Source organism: Argiope bruennichi, chromosome 6 (genome assembly GCF_947563725.1).
Source record: "Argiope bruennichi chromosome 6, qqArgBrue1.1, whole genome shotgun sequence".
NCBI classification, from domain to species: Eukaryota; Metazoa; Arthropoda; class Arachnida; order Araneae; family Araneidae; genus Argiope; species Argiope bruennichi.
The window spans coordinates 136,515,002-136,529,198 of record NC_079156.1 but is presented as its reverse complement, the minus strand read 5'-3'; the positions used below and the strand labels follow the sequence as shown (position 1 = coordinate 136,529,198).

At 33.6% G+C, this 14,197-nt stretch overlaps 1 protein-coding gene across 1 annotated transcript in view; it reads right to left on the bottom strand.

Moving 5' to 3' along the window:
- Nucleotides 1-14,197, bottom strand: part of LOC129972481 (pancreatic triacylglycerol lipase-like) — a 48,847-nt gene that overhangs the window by 13,702 nt on the left and 20,948 nt on the right. Inside the window, exons 3-6 of the mRNA XM_056086627.1 lie at nucleotides 12,006-12,152; nucleotides 10,482-10,590; nucleotides 7,524-7,640; nucleotides 7,293-7,409 (exon numbers count right to left, since the gene is read on the bottom strand). Of these exons, the coding sequence (XP_055942602.1) occupies nucleotides 7,293-7,409; nucleotides 7,524-7,640; nucleotides 10,482-10,590; nucleotides 12,006-12,152 (490 nt within the window). The remainder of the gene's footprint in view (nucleotides 1-7,292; nucleotides 7,410-7,523; nucleotides 7,641-10,481; nucleotides 10,591-12,005; nucleotides 12,153-14,197) is intronic.

Sequence of the window (14,197 nt, the reverse complement as noted above, 5' to 3'; positions counted from 1 at the left end):
AAAAGATTAAATTCCCAGATAATACATTTTGTCCAGGCACCAATGTAAAATCTTTTTTAAAAAATACTTTTGTTACCAATTCTTTCTTATGGCATATACAATGTTAAAACTGCATTTACAATTTTATTTTTACCTTCTTTAGAAAATCGAAAATCCTGTCGAAATTAGTGATCCCAGCAAAAGAGATGTGGACAAAGAAAAGCTCAAGATCTATCGCTTAGTTGCAGAACACATCGGCCCGAGCGATGCCAAAACATCGAACGATTCTCCCAAATACGACTCCGTCGAATTCGAAGAAAAGAAAATCAGCGCAGTTCAAGAAGTTGCAACTTCTTCGCCGGACGTCAACCAGCCTGCCGCAAAGAGGTTCACCAGAGTATATTCTGAGAGTTACCATCTTCCCCGAGCAGGTACATCGAACGGACATTCAACAGAAGTACCAAGTGCAAAAGTCTTAAGTGAAAATAGTGATCAAGAGGACGATGACGAATTAAATCCAGATTATGATGCTGCAGACATAGGATTCCAAGAAGATGCTAAAAACTTTCAGAGAGTACCAAGTCAGATGCGTATGTCGACTAAAATCTATAAAGAAGAATTCGTTAAAAGTTATGTTCCTACTGACAAGAACTCCTACTACAAAGAATTTTATAATCAAAATTATGTGCCTACGAAATCAAAAGTCTACGAAATAATAGAAAATCAAGGCCATTCTCTAGCAAATACTTACAAGGAGAGAGAAAATGACCGCCCTTTTGCTGAAAACTATGACGAAAAGAGCATGCATCGTGCTGTTAGAAGTACAACTTACAACAATTTGTCGCTCAGAGATTTCGAAAAATTTCTTCGAATACATAATCTTAAAAGGAATAATAATGATTCTTCGGCCTTAAGAAAGCCTGCTTTCAAAACCGAGCTAATTACTCAATATAGTCTTCCAAGAACAGAAAATGTTGGCAACTATTCCCAGGCGCGCATCATAAATAATACCGGTGGAGAAACAATAATCGAAGAAGATCCGATGGAAATAGATATAAAAACCGATCCATCTACAGATAAAGTCAATTTCAGATTTCTGCCATACCAAGGTCGAAATATAAGTCAGAAGGTTGAGCGGAAAAGTTTGACCAGTTCCGAAGATGGCAACAAGAAAAGCAAGAAAAACAAAGGGAAGACCTCATCTGACGATAGTCCAGTCAGAGTGATGTTGACAGAAAATGGATTACGAGAAACAGAAAGAAGTATTGACAATCAAACATTGATGCTGAATTTTTCTTACAATAAATTTCCAGAAATAGATGACGTGTTTAAAATCACAAAGCCTTTACTGAAAATCGTCAGAAATCCTTTAAAACTTGCCCCTTTGAAACTGAATCCTAAGCCTAGAGATGATACTTTCGTCTTCGTAGAAAAGCCGTTCAAAAGCGCAGATAGCGGAAATGGCGTTTTTTATGTCGAGGACACGACAGAACGTCTTGAACACCGTGATACATATTTCATGCAGGCACTCAAATCGAATACAATTGCAGTATCGTTCATTATGATTCTAATAATAGTAATAATAATACTCTTTCTGTATGCAGTTTGTAGCTTGGGAAAAAACCCTCAAAGCTGCATTTACAAGAAACAGGACGGTCGCTTTCATCCAGGGGATGGATCAGAAGTTACTTTTTATAAGCGCTGGTGGCACTATAAGTTCGGAAAGAATCCATCCGCTGGATGTGATGAAACAAACCCGCTTGAAGACAAGTCTTCTCCATTTCATCAAGATTCGGAAGAGAGTGATCTTTCTGAAGAAGGAAAACTGAAAAATATAACTAACAAAATGGGAAACGAATCAATCAAAGATAATTGGAAATGTAACATGGCTATAGAGAAACACCATGGGTTCAAGAATAAGAAAGAGAGACCAAAATCTCGTATTCATTCCAAGAGGAAAACGAATTCAAAATCGTCTGGAAAAGGACATCATTGGGGTGGGAAAGATGAATACGATTCAGATTATTTTGCAGAAAACATAGCGGTGGTGTCAAATCCCAAAGCATGTTTTAATTTCGACGAACATAATCACGAAGAACAGCCCACTCGTGAACATCGGAACTTATTCAATATTTTCAGATGGATGCAAAAAACATTACCATCCAAAAATATAGAAGAGAGCAACGAGGAATCGAAATTCAGAAGAGCAAATAAAAGAGCAGAAAACTATTCCGATATGAAAACAACTGCGGATCCAGCAGCTTCTGAAGTTTCTGCTTTCGATGATTCTCTGGGGAAAATTCTGAAATGCCCCAAAATCACTCGTCTTCCCTCAGCAGACTCTGATTCAGATTACGATCAACCATCCAGGCAGAAGGCACAAAAGGCAAGCAGGCAAAGACGGCGATCCAGCTTGAAGAAGTCGAAATTCCGCGCCCCCAGCTGCGATTTAGAGTCAATCATCAGCTACGAAGCTGACCTTTCGACTGACGGGGGCACCTCTTTTGGGCCGAACTTGAAATCAGATCCTGAAAATCTGAAAATGAAGATGATGACCACAGGCGAAATAAAAGAGATCGATGAGATGCTGGTCGGCAATGACTGGAATCGTCGTGTCTACGGAGCCGATCCTTTCAAAGCCACCAACGATAAAGCGGTCGCTTTCTCGACTGCTGCAGACGCCACATGCAGAACCAGCCAAGACACCAGCCCTCTTTCGGTCACGACCAAGGAGAGCACACGATCTCTAGAAAAAGAACTCGGTAAATCTCTGCATAAAGCGGAAGATGTCATCAGAAGGGGAAAACCTCTTTCAAAGAAGGAATTTAACATTAAATAATTTTGATGTCAGTCAGCACGAATACAGAATTTGAGAGTATAACGTGGATCGCAACCTTGAAAATAAGCCTCAAATACTTCCCATATTAATAAAACTCCTTTTCTGAAAAACTTTGCCTTTTGTTGTTGGTCGTATAAAATAAAATTTGAACATAATATAACAAAAGTTAGGCACACTTTTAATAGCTTATAATAGTACAGGAAAGCTTTTTTTAGGTCAAAAAATATGGAGGGAAAACCACATTGTGAAAAAGAGACACTGATGAAAATAATCTAAGAAAATTGAAAACTTAATCATTTTCATAGCATACATTAAAATTTTTAATGAATGTCACAGAATGATCTTTCATGCATTTTTCATTGTAGGGTTTCTAGGGTACGTTCTCGCAATGTGTTTTGCGTTTCTTCAAATAAAAACAATATTCTTCAATTAATTAAGGCGCTCTGATTACAAATTACCGCATTATCACTCTTGAAACAGATGAGAGATTCGAAGTGTCCAATTCGACAATTTGTGAGTATTTAATGTCGACGTAGCGACTCTTGTATCCACCTTAATATTTAAATATCGTTTCCTTTTTTAATATTTGTTGCTTATATTCAACGAAAATGACTCACTTTTGAAAGTGAGGTGATAGACAAGGTAAAATAGATTGTCTGTAATAATGCTGAGCCAAAATAATCATGGAGCTATTCAAATAATACACTTTTAATCACCTAAAATGCCAGTGCTCATTTCCAGAAAGTTATGCTTTTTTTTTTCTCCTGAAATTGGAAGGGATGTTGTCTAATTTCTCAGGCAAGAAAAAGACCAACCGGATGTTTTAAAGCAAGCCAGTGACCGGAAATGTCTAGAATAGGCTAATCTTAAAGGGATGGTCTCTTACTAGGATAAAGCTAAACAGCATCAATTTAGGCCATTTGGCCGAAGTTAACGGAACTAGGTTTCTGCACTCGCTATATAGTCCTGATTTAGCACCTTTGGATGTCCGTTTGTTCTGGGTTTTGAAAAATTAGCTAATGAGAAGGAAAAAAATTATTTCCTTGGTGGAAAATTATTTCTATTGCCGGCAAACAGAATCTTGAGCAGTTTCTTAACTTTTTTTTTCTTTAGAATGGTCAGAATATTTCTCAGGAATGGGATAGTGAATCTTCCCAAAAAGTGATAAATCACTATCAAATGGAGTTAAAAAGGTCAGCTGGAATTAAATCGATCTTTACAATGTCAAATATTTTGTATAGCAAATCAGACACGTTGATCACAGAAATGTTTATTTTCCATCTGAGAGATTTCTTCACAAATAAAACAAATGATGAAGGATATTTAATAAATATAGTGTGAAACTTCATTGAATCAAATATATTGTTATAAAAATCTTGATCCAGAAAAATTTTAATATAAAATGCAATACTGTTAAAAAAAAAAAAGAAGAAAACTTAAAAAAATAAATTAATACAGTACACTCCCGAGTATCCGGTCTAATGCGGCGAAGGGCAGGCCGGAGTTCTATGAGAGGAATGTGAAAGCGGCCGCGGTCCGGTGAATCACAGAAGCAGTTGCCGGTACCGTGTTGAGTTAAAATGGAAAGCTCTGTACCAGTAGTTTATATATGTTAATATACTGCACTGCAAGTTTCAAGAATTTATTAGAGGAAAAGGAAGTTAAAGGATATAAACTGTTTACATTTTAACTTAAATTCTGTAATGCCCAACTTCAATTCGGGCAACATAAAGCATTGATGAAAATCGTAGACCTAATTCGCGAGACAATTGACTCAAATTGATTTCATTTTTCATTGATAAATGATTACACAGATATGAAAATGTAACCCTAAGACAAGAGTTAAAATTTTCAATTTTTAGTTTTGGAAAAACTAGGCCGGATAGTACGGAAGCCATATACTCGCGAACTGGATACTCGAATGTGCACTGAAATTAAATAATTTAATACTCCCTTTTATTTCTTCAAAAGAAAATGCTTAAATTTTGGATTCGTAACTTACACATTTTCTTGCTACAGGAACAATTTTTTCCCCTTTTGTTACAAAAATCGAGAAAAAGTACAGTACACTCCCGATTATCCGCGGAATTGGGTGGCGCGGCCGCAACGGATAAAAAAAGTCGCGGATAATCCGAAAAAAGCTAAAAACGGGCATAGCAAAAGAGAAAACAGTCATTCCAACTTTGAACAATCGTTTTATGTACAATAAAACGTAAAATAAACAGCAGGAAATGTTTAACTAACGCTTAATATTTTAGTATATCACTCAAAACTAACCTAAAATGCATTTTGTTAATGAAAACAGAAAAGTGCTTTGTACTTACGAGAGGCGTCAAGGATACACAGAAAAATGAATACATATGTACTGTTTTAATACTGTAATGTATTATGTAATTACAAAAGCATAACTGTAAAACTGCACCTTTTTGAAAAAATCAGTCAAAAAAAAAAACTGTGTGGCAGGCGCGGATAACCCTCCCGCGGATAATCGAGAGTCTACTGTATTTACCAAATTTTTTAAAAAGAAGAATCATTTATATATCATACGAGTTATTTTTGGTCTTAAAGCTCATTTACTTTCCCACGCTGACAATGTTTCTTTTCAATGGAAGTTATTTAAAGATTCCACTATAGTGTATCATTTTGCTTCATTTTCAGTAACTAATTCGGCATTTTTTTAAAAAATCATTAAAAAATTTAATTTTACTTCATTAAATAAAATTGAGGGAGTTTTAAAATTTTGATCATGTTTATTCGTCATCAACATGTCTGTATGAAAATTACCTTTTTTTTTCGATGAGAAGGAATATTAAATCTAGAAATTATCGCTATATAAGGAAAGAATGGACTCTAATGGACCTGATCAAACGTAATTCGCAGATCTAAATGATGTCTTCTTAGCACTCTAGCATATAAAATTAGAGTTGGTGGTACAATTTGTTAAAGTCTTGGCTAAAAATGATCATTGCTTTAGGTATTTAAATGATGTTTTCTCACATTTATTAGAAATTAAAATCAAGGAAGGTGTCTTTCTCAACCCAGATATAAAACGGTTAATGAAAAATAAAATTTGAGGAAGAAAATGAAATCAGTGAAGAAAAACCATGAGTATCAACAGTACATCATTCAGAAAATATTACAAGGATTTCAACTACAACGATGCAGGAAAAGATACTACGAATTTAAAGATGTTATTTGAAACATGAAAAAAATATGCTCTTTATGCTCCCATCTTGAGTATTTACTTTAAAATATTGGCGAGTTGAGTAAAGAATACAGCGTGCGATTTCATTAAGTTAAAAAAAATTACGGAAAGAAAATATCATGTAATGTAAAAGCTGTCCGAAATTATTATAGGTGACTGAAAAAATAATTTTTAACATCCAAATGACGCAAGCTTTCTTTCAATGAAAAGGCACATTCGAAGGAATAAATTTATCTATTTTTTTATCTAAGTTTTTTTAAAATAAATATCTAATTTTTTTTATCAAGCAATTTTTTGCAAATTCTTTTAAAATAATGAATTTTTATTTAAATGCATTCCCAAGTCATTCGAAATTATTACACATTTGTAAAATATTTATTTGTTACAGAAAAGAAGGTTCTCCTTTCGAAAAATATTATAATGGCATAAGTGTATGCAAATAACAAACATTAAATTCAATTTAATAAACTGATGTTATTTTTGTGCCATGCAGTTGATGCACAGGGACGCTTTGAACACGACTTGCATAGGGAGGGGAGAACACTTTCATTAGAGGGTATACGAAAAAATTGGGGAGAAAACCCCACCGGCTGCTTTTCTGTTTTTGCTTTGTTCGTTTCACTTCCAATTGACGCGGCCTGTTATTAATTATAAATATTTCTGCCTATTCTTAACTATTAAAGTGATAGTCGCATTGATTTAAACATCGGAATTTAGACAACTGATATAGTCTGAGTCACTTCTGAATAACAAAAAATAATCACTTCAACTAATCTTTATTTTAAGAAGATTTTTATATTCATTTTAGCCTAATAAGTTTTCCTCCGGGTATGTGGAATATTTTGCTATTTTCTTTAAAAACAGCGTAAGGATCATGATGCTTTTTAAAACATTTATTCTCTTACTGAAGCCACGGAGGAGCGCTTTCTTTAAAAGATTATTTCATCAATTGCATTTATATCATTAAAATATAATTTAAATTTTATGGCAATTTTATGAATTCGAAACGTTCCTCTGTTGTAGCTTGCAACTGTTCCTTTTCATAAATTATTGATAAAGATATTTCTTGTTATGAAATCATAAAAATAAAGCTTTTTGTAGTTTTTGTATTGCTATTTAAAATACTTGTAAATTCACTATTACTAATAATGGAATTTAAGAAAGGGTTCTCTTCCCTCCGAATCACAATAAGCTCTAAAATCAAATCGCTAAGTGGATTTTCCTAAAAGAGGAGGAAACAGCGTCTGTAAAATGACAATCGATGTTCACCTCTATGTATTCCTATCCTGGGCAGGATGGTGAAAGGTGAGCTGTGGCAGCCGGGCTGGTCGCTGCCTCCATTCGGATAGAAGTCCACGTGACCCACCTGCGAGCGCATCCCTAAACCTAAGAATAAACAACAGGAACATGTACACGGGCACCAGTAGATAATTAAAATGCCATTTCTCAAACAGGAAGAATACTTTTTTTTTCTTTTTACTCAAAATAGAATGTCCTCACCTTCCATCAGACCGTGTCCGGAATCGGTGTGAATAGCGTCGACGAACTGGGCGTCGCTCGGGTCCAGCCGGTCTTCCAGCGGAGCATCATAGAACCGCGGGCCGGCAGGATCCAGGGCTGCGTGATAGAAAGAAATTTTGATATCGGTTTGAATAGAGAGAAATTTCAATCAATGAAAATAAATGCAATATTTCATCGCGGGTATTTATTCATCTTAAGCACTTAGAGAAAGATGAAAGGGGTGGAAGGATATACTAAATGCAATTGGTATCGATCATGGAAAGAAAACAGCATACGACTGATTTCATTTCGTTTTATATTAGCCGTCTTTGGCAACCGACTGATTCTTAGGGAATATTGAGTAATTATTTATTTAATTGCAGCGTTTAGCTATCACTTGATATTGAGAGTTTTTTCCTTAGCAAGTATTTTTAACACAAAAGATTACGATGTATATTGAGTCTTGTTGTTTCGATATCCTTGCACATGTTTATTTTGTACATATCCCCCCCCCATTATAGAATCACATGAAATCAAAGTTACAAGAACACTGCAACCGTCAGTGTCCTCGTTCCATTCATTTTTCTTTTTCTGTAATCCTTACACTTTCTTAATCGTCAAGTAAAATGAGAAATTGAATTAGTGAGTTTTTGAAATTAGGTTTAAGCATACTATGCGTTACTTTATTATGTAAAATTGCATATGTTTGGAATATTTGGACTGGTGAAAATGTTGAACCATTTTTAGCTAATATCAAGGGGTTATTTGGCTTAAAGTAAGCTCCATATATAATTTTCTCTAACTGGAAGTTTGATTCATACATATACATTGATATCCTGGTTTTTCTTCCCAAACATTCAAACTCAAAATATTCTTCAAGTCGTATTATCTGCTCCGCATTTGAGCCTAGGACTTCAAATATCCAAAAGTTAGCACTGATCAGAAGCAAGTGAAAAATTTGCTTGAAATGTATACAGAAACGGCGCAGTTGCTTGTAATGCCCGAGTTCTTTTATTAATTAGATTTTCATCATCTCTCAAGAACGATATAACGTCCCATCAACTTGTTTTAATAACAATTGTTTTTTAAAGGGATTTTAATTCCCATTTTCTAAGTTTGTACCCTTTTTTCTTTATTAACAGATTATATTCTTGTTCGGAGCACAAGCATTTCCATAAATAAAAGGAAGTTGATATTCTTTATACCTAAATAACATTTTGTTAAGCCATTCATCGATCAGATTTTGAGTGAAAATCATGTTAATCACGCAAGGAATGTGCAACCAGAAGTTATACTTCAATTTTGGTCAAATAAAATAGTAATTTTCTTAAGAGTAAAAAAAATTTACAGATATTATAATCATTAGGAAATAAAATTGCCAGGAATGGGAAATAAAATTAACTAATTGTTGATAACATGCAAATATTTTGGAACCACATGAGAAGCATGCAAATTAAACGGTGAAAGATGAAAAGGCAAAAAGTTAATGCATATATTACACAAATTTCTTTCCCCCTTTTTATATAATAAACGGAACTCCCTCCCTTGAAGGCGATTTCCAATTCATTTTTCGTTATTACAATCAGTCGTCCATTTCATACTTGGAATCTATTTTTATTGAAATGGAACTGAAAGCAATGAAAAAAAAATCTCGTTTGGGTAGTTGAGAATGGAAAAGAAGGGTGGGACTCGAAAGCTGTATCGCTTAAAGGTCCTTACACATTCAGCTGAATTTTGGTCCATTGAGCCTCGTGCCTAAGCCTAAAGGGCCCCGCATCTAATTATTATAATCTCTCTGCTTCATTCAGATGCAGGTACAGCATGCACCCAAAATAAAATTACCACAGAATGAAAAACTGAGATTTAAAATGTCAAATCTAATCTTTTTTTTTTTTTTTTTTTTTCCCATGCTGTTGCATATAAAGTAAGCAAAGACAAGTTATTGAAATTCTCAAAATATTTGGCATAGATATTCGATAAATAACCATATTTTAGATCTTTTAGAATCCCTGAAAGCATTTTTTCCGAGTCTACGAAAAAGGTGACAAGGTAGAAAGCTTCCATTCAATACATGCTTCTTACCTCGAAACTGCAGATTTCAACGAAATGACGAGAGAGAAATCTATTCGTACGCATGCAGACAAGGTGGATGAAAAAAGCAAACAACTAAATGGATGAAATTTAGCTCATGGTTTTATTATATTTTTGGAAAATATTCATTTAGGGAGATGGTTACCCTTCGTTTTGCTTCTTGCTGTATCCTTAAATATATGAACACTATAAGTCAAAACCACGATAAGCTAGACTGCTGTATTATGTTTTTTATTTAATTTTTTTTTATTATTTATTTATTGGTCTTGTCACCTAAGCTTGTTCATTCCATTAAGAAAAGAAAACGATTTAAATTCATGCTCCATTTTCTTCACTATTTTGAGAAGAGCAAAACGCGCTGTATTCTTTTAAGCCTTTGGATACACATTTATTTGAAAAAAAAAATTGTACTTGGAACATTTTAATTTCATGGCCAAGCAAGAGCAGTAGATTCCATCACGTATCAGAACGCCATGTGCGTCTTTGCCCAAACAAATGCAAGACGTACTGATATGTCAAAAGTACTCAAAGGGTTAATATATATTAAAGTTTGGGGGGGGGGGTAAGTGCTCCCTCTGCTTTTTTCTTAATACTAAATCATTGAATTCTTAAGAAAATCATTTTAACCATCATTTTTTTTCCGTTGGGCTCCGCACTTTTTAAGACCGGCTCTAATATCATTCAAAAAAGTGACACGTGCGCGAAAAGGATTTGGTACGTACTCATTTCCGCTTAGATACCTTTTCCCGCGCAAAACTTAAATTCAACAACGGAGGCTTTCCGCCCCTCTGAACACTTGGCTGACAACGAAAATAGCAGAGAGAGAAAGAGTGATTAAAAAAAAGATCGTTTGAAAGGGGATCTCACCGGAAATCCTCCCCAGATGCGGCACCGCGTGCCCCACCAGAGCTGCGATGTGGCTGCCCAGACTGTGCCCGATCAAGTGGAAGTCGCCGGCATCCGCGCCTGTCGCAGCCTGAGGAAAAGAGAATAACAGATCAATAGCGATAGATTTTTAAATGCAATACCAAACAATTTGACCTTCTCTTACAGGTACACACATTTAAGCCCAGAGCAATTCAGAAGAACTGCTACGTAAGCGATATTCAATATATAATTATCTAAAACTTATTATAATATTTAATTTTTTGTCATTCGATAGGCTATTAGCATTAATGAGAATAATAAAATTATTGAGAGATATTCAAAGCGCAATAATCCGATGCAAGATGCAGTTTACTCATTTCTCAACAAATATTTTTGAAGATGCCTTTACTACAATATTTTGGTTTTCCTCCAATTTTTGTAATAATTGCATTTATTGACAAAACATGTTACTTTTACTTTCGATGTCCATATTTTATAAGATTATATTCATCTATTTTATTTTACATCGAATAATTAACGACGTATTCAGATAGGATGCATTTTCATCGGATAGGAATCACTTTATTATATCATTTATTTAGCGTTGAAGTAGTAGGTTTTATTTTTCTAAGTAAGAAAATCTAAAACCGACATAAATATGTACAAGAGTCATGTCCACTCACCTTATGTTTTGCAAATGAATGTTTTCAAAAAAAATGTTATAAAAAAACAAAAATTAAATGCTATAAAAAGCAAACAAAGCGAATAAGAAAAAGGAGAAACATGAAATGTTTCAGATTCCTAAATGGATTGAAAATTCACAGAATATTTGACAATTAATTTTAATAACTTAGGCCTTTACTTTTAACTGTTAAAAAACGTTTAATAAAAATTTTTATTTTTTATTTTTTCATGCACAGTTCTTATTTAAATAAGAATTACAATTTACTTAGTTTCTTTTTAATCTAATTACAACACATAAAGGAATAGCATAATCTAACAAGATTATCTGCTTAATGAAACGATGAATGTTTTAATATTTTTATGAATTTACAAACATGATTTAGAAAGGATGTCAAAATACTGTAATAAAGTTTAGTTTTAGTTGCATTAACTTCCCGTTTTTAACACAACACTAGGACTATTTTAGGACTGATCTCATAATTTCTAACCATAATCGGATGATGAGACTACATCTGAGCTGGCACCCCCTCTCCAAACTTTTGCGCCAAGCCAACGGGGTTCGAACTTGGAACCTTCAGTCCCGAAGCCGAAACCTTACCATCGGGCCACCATGGCCGCAATATTTTAACATAAAAATGATTATTTTTAATTTGTTAAAGCAATCATGCTATGATATTTCAGACTAGAATTTAGATTTTTTTTTAATGGACAATAAAACGCATAAGAAATTCCTATGATAAATGAAGAATCAGGACAACGCTCAAATGAGAAGAAAAAATTAATCTTTCGGAATTAAGTGCGATCGGTTTTTGAGAACTTTCCGGACAGACCTCAACGTACCTGCAAGAAGTTGACAAGTTTTCCCAGCTCGTCAGCAACAATTTTAGAGTTCTGCACTGCCTGGTAATACGGAAACTCGTTGCCGCAGGACCAATCCACTATGATCACGTTGAAATCGCCTGTTGCCAGGAATTTTGTCTTCATTCTCTGTAGGATAATAAAAAATTAAATTTTTTGGAATGCATTTCATTAAGTTAATTGAGCTACTGTTAAATAATAGGTCTAATAGATATACTGGAAATTTTTTAATAATGAATAAATATGAAACCATTATATTCATGATACGGTTATACCATTTATTAATTGAAATATATATGTAAATTAAAGATTGCCAATTTTCCAAATCATATACAAAAGATTCTCAATTTACATCTTACATTAATCTATCGATGATCTGACACATCTGACAAAAAAAAAATTACAAGTTTCATGCAACACAGTCTAATGCCTTTGTTAGAACACATCGGCGTCTTTGTATTCGTCAGACTCTTTCGAAGGGTCCTTGCATCTTAATTTTTCAGATGGAGACTTCATCTTCACTCAGCCGAGCCGTTTTATGAGTTCAGGAATATGAAACATTTCGTTGCAATTTGTAATGCGTCCTGATAGCATTAAACGGAATGCGTGCAAATAATCGCATTTAATTCAGAAAAGCTTTCATTTTAGTCTTTTGCCCCACTTTTTTAGCCTTGTATGTGAATTTTGCTAAACAATTTCAGCCTTTAGAGTCATTATGCCTTCTTCATAAAAAAATAGAAGAAAATAAATTGGGTCGTTAAAGCGAAATTTTTTAAAAATTCAGTGTTCAACGTCTAGAAATTTTACTTTCGCCAAACAGAGCTATTAAGAATAGAAATGTTACTTCGGAATGACCATATCAAATGAACAGCACAGCAAAATGAAACCAATTTTTTCTATCAAGTTACAATAAATGAATTTAAATAGATTTGCAGAGAAATAGTGTTTCTCAGATTCACCTACTGGTTTTAGAAAGTAAAAAGGCTCATGCTTCACAGAAATTTTTATTTCTGTTTAAATTGAACAGATGGGTTCATTTTTATAAATAAAGTAATAACATGAGAAAAACAATTCATTTAAAACATTTGATAAGTTTAAACTCTAACGGCTCCACCGCTCCAATAGTCATCATAAATCTTATTGAAACATGGTGGTTCAAAAAAGCCTCCTACTCCTATTTCTGAATCAAAAAGATGGGGCATTTCTAATACCGCCGTGAATCAAAGACTCAAAGGTTATTCCGAATCCGGAAGGTAAATGATTAGCCTTTAAGCAGCATGTCAAATTGTAAAAAATAAATATTCAGTTCGTGTAGCGAAACCTCAAGCATCTAGTTTTGTTGAAATGTGTATTCATGTTTAAAATATGACAGTGGAGAAGAGAGTGAAAGATAATTCACCACAGCATCTGTTAGTGCTGCAATGAATTTATGATAAAGGGAAAGAGAATTATTTGTGATGGATGGCTTCGAGTTTCTTTTCCCAATAAAGGCAAAATGCAGCATGATTGAAACAGAAATAGGAATTCAGCTATTCTGCGTAACTTAGTATTCATTTGCTTTTACTCGCATAAGATAATGAGTTAAATTTGTAGAAGACGATGTGTTTGAAAAAAATCTTTTGTTTTGCTTTCCATCGCAGCTAAATAAGATTAGTCTTTTTTTTTTCTAAATATAATAAAAATTAATATTCTTAAAAGATTTATCTTTGAAGTTTTTTAATAGTAAAACAATACGTAGAAATATAAACATTTGTAAAGAAAAGATTTTAAACAAATCACTACGGCAATAGGAGATTCTAATATGAATCGAAACAAAGTTATAATCCTTTTAATGTAAAATAAAATGTAACTATGTATTAAATCAGGGGTGGGCAGCCTTTTTCAGGGTAAGGGCTACTTTTAACTTTTCCAAAATGTTGCGATCCTCCCAGTGGCGTAAGTTTACAATATTTATTATAGCTTAATTAATAAATACGGGATATGTACTTACCAAAGATAACTACAGACATAATAATAATAGCCACAAATATAATAATGTCAAGAGATGATATTATTTATAAGAATATCAAAAATGATAATATCAAGAGATTTAATAGCAAACAGTTCAAAATGTATTAAAAAATAAATCATTTTTCATCTAAAGTTAGTTCTTGTAGTTATAGTTAGTAGAAGAC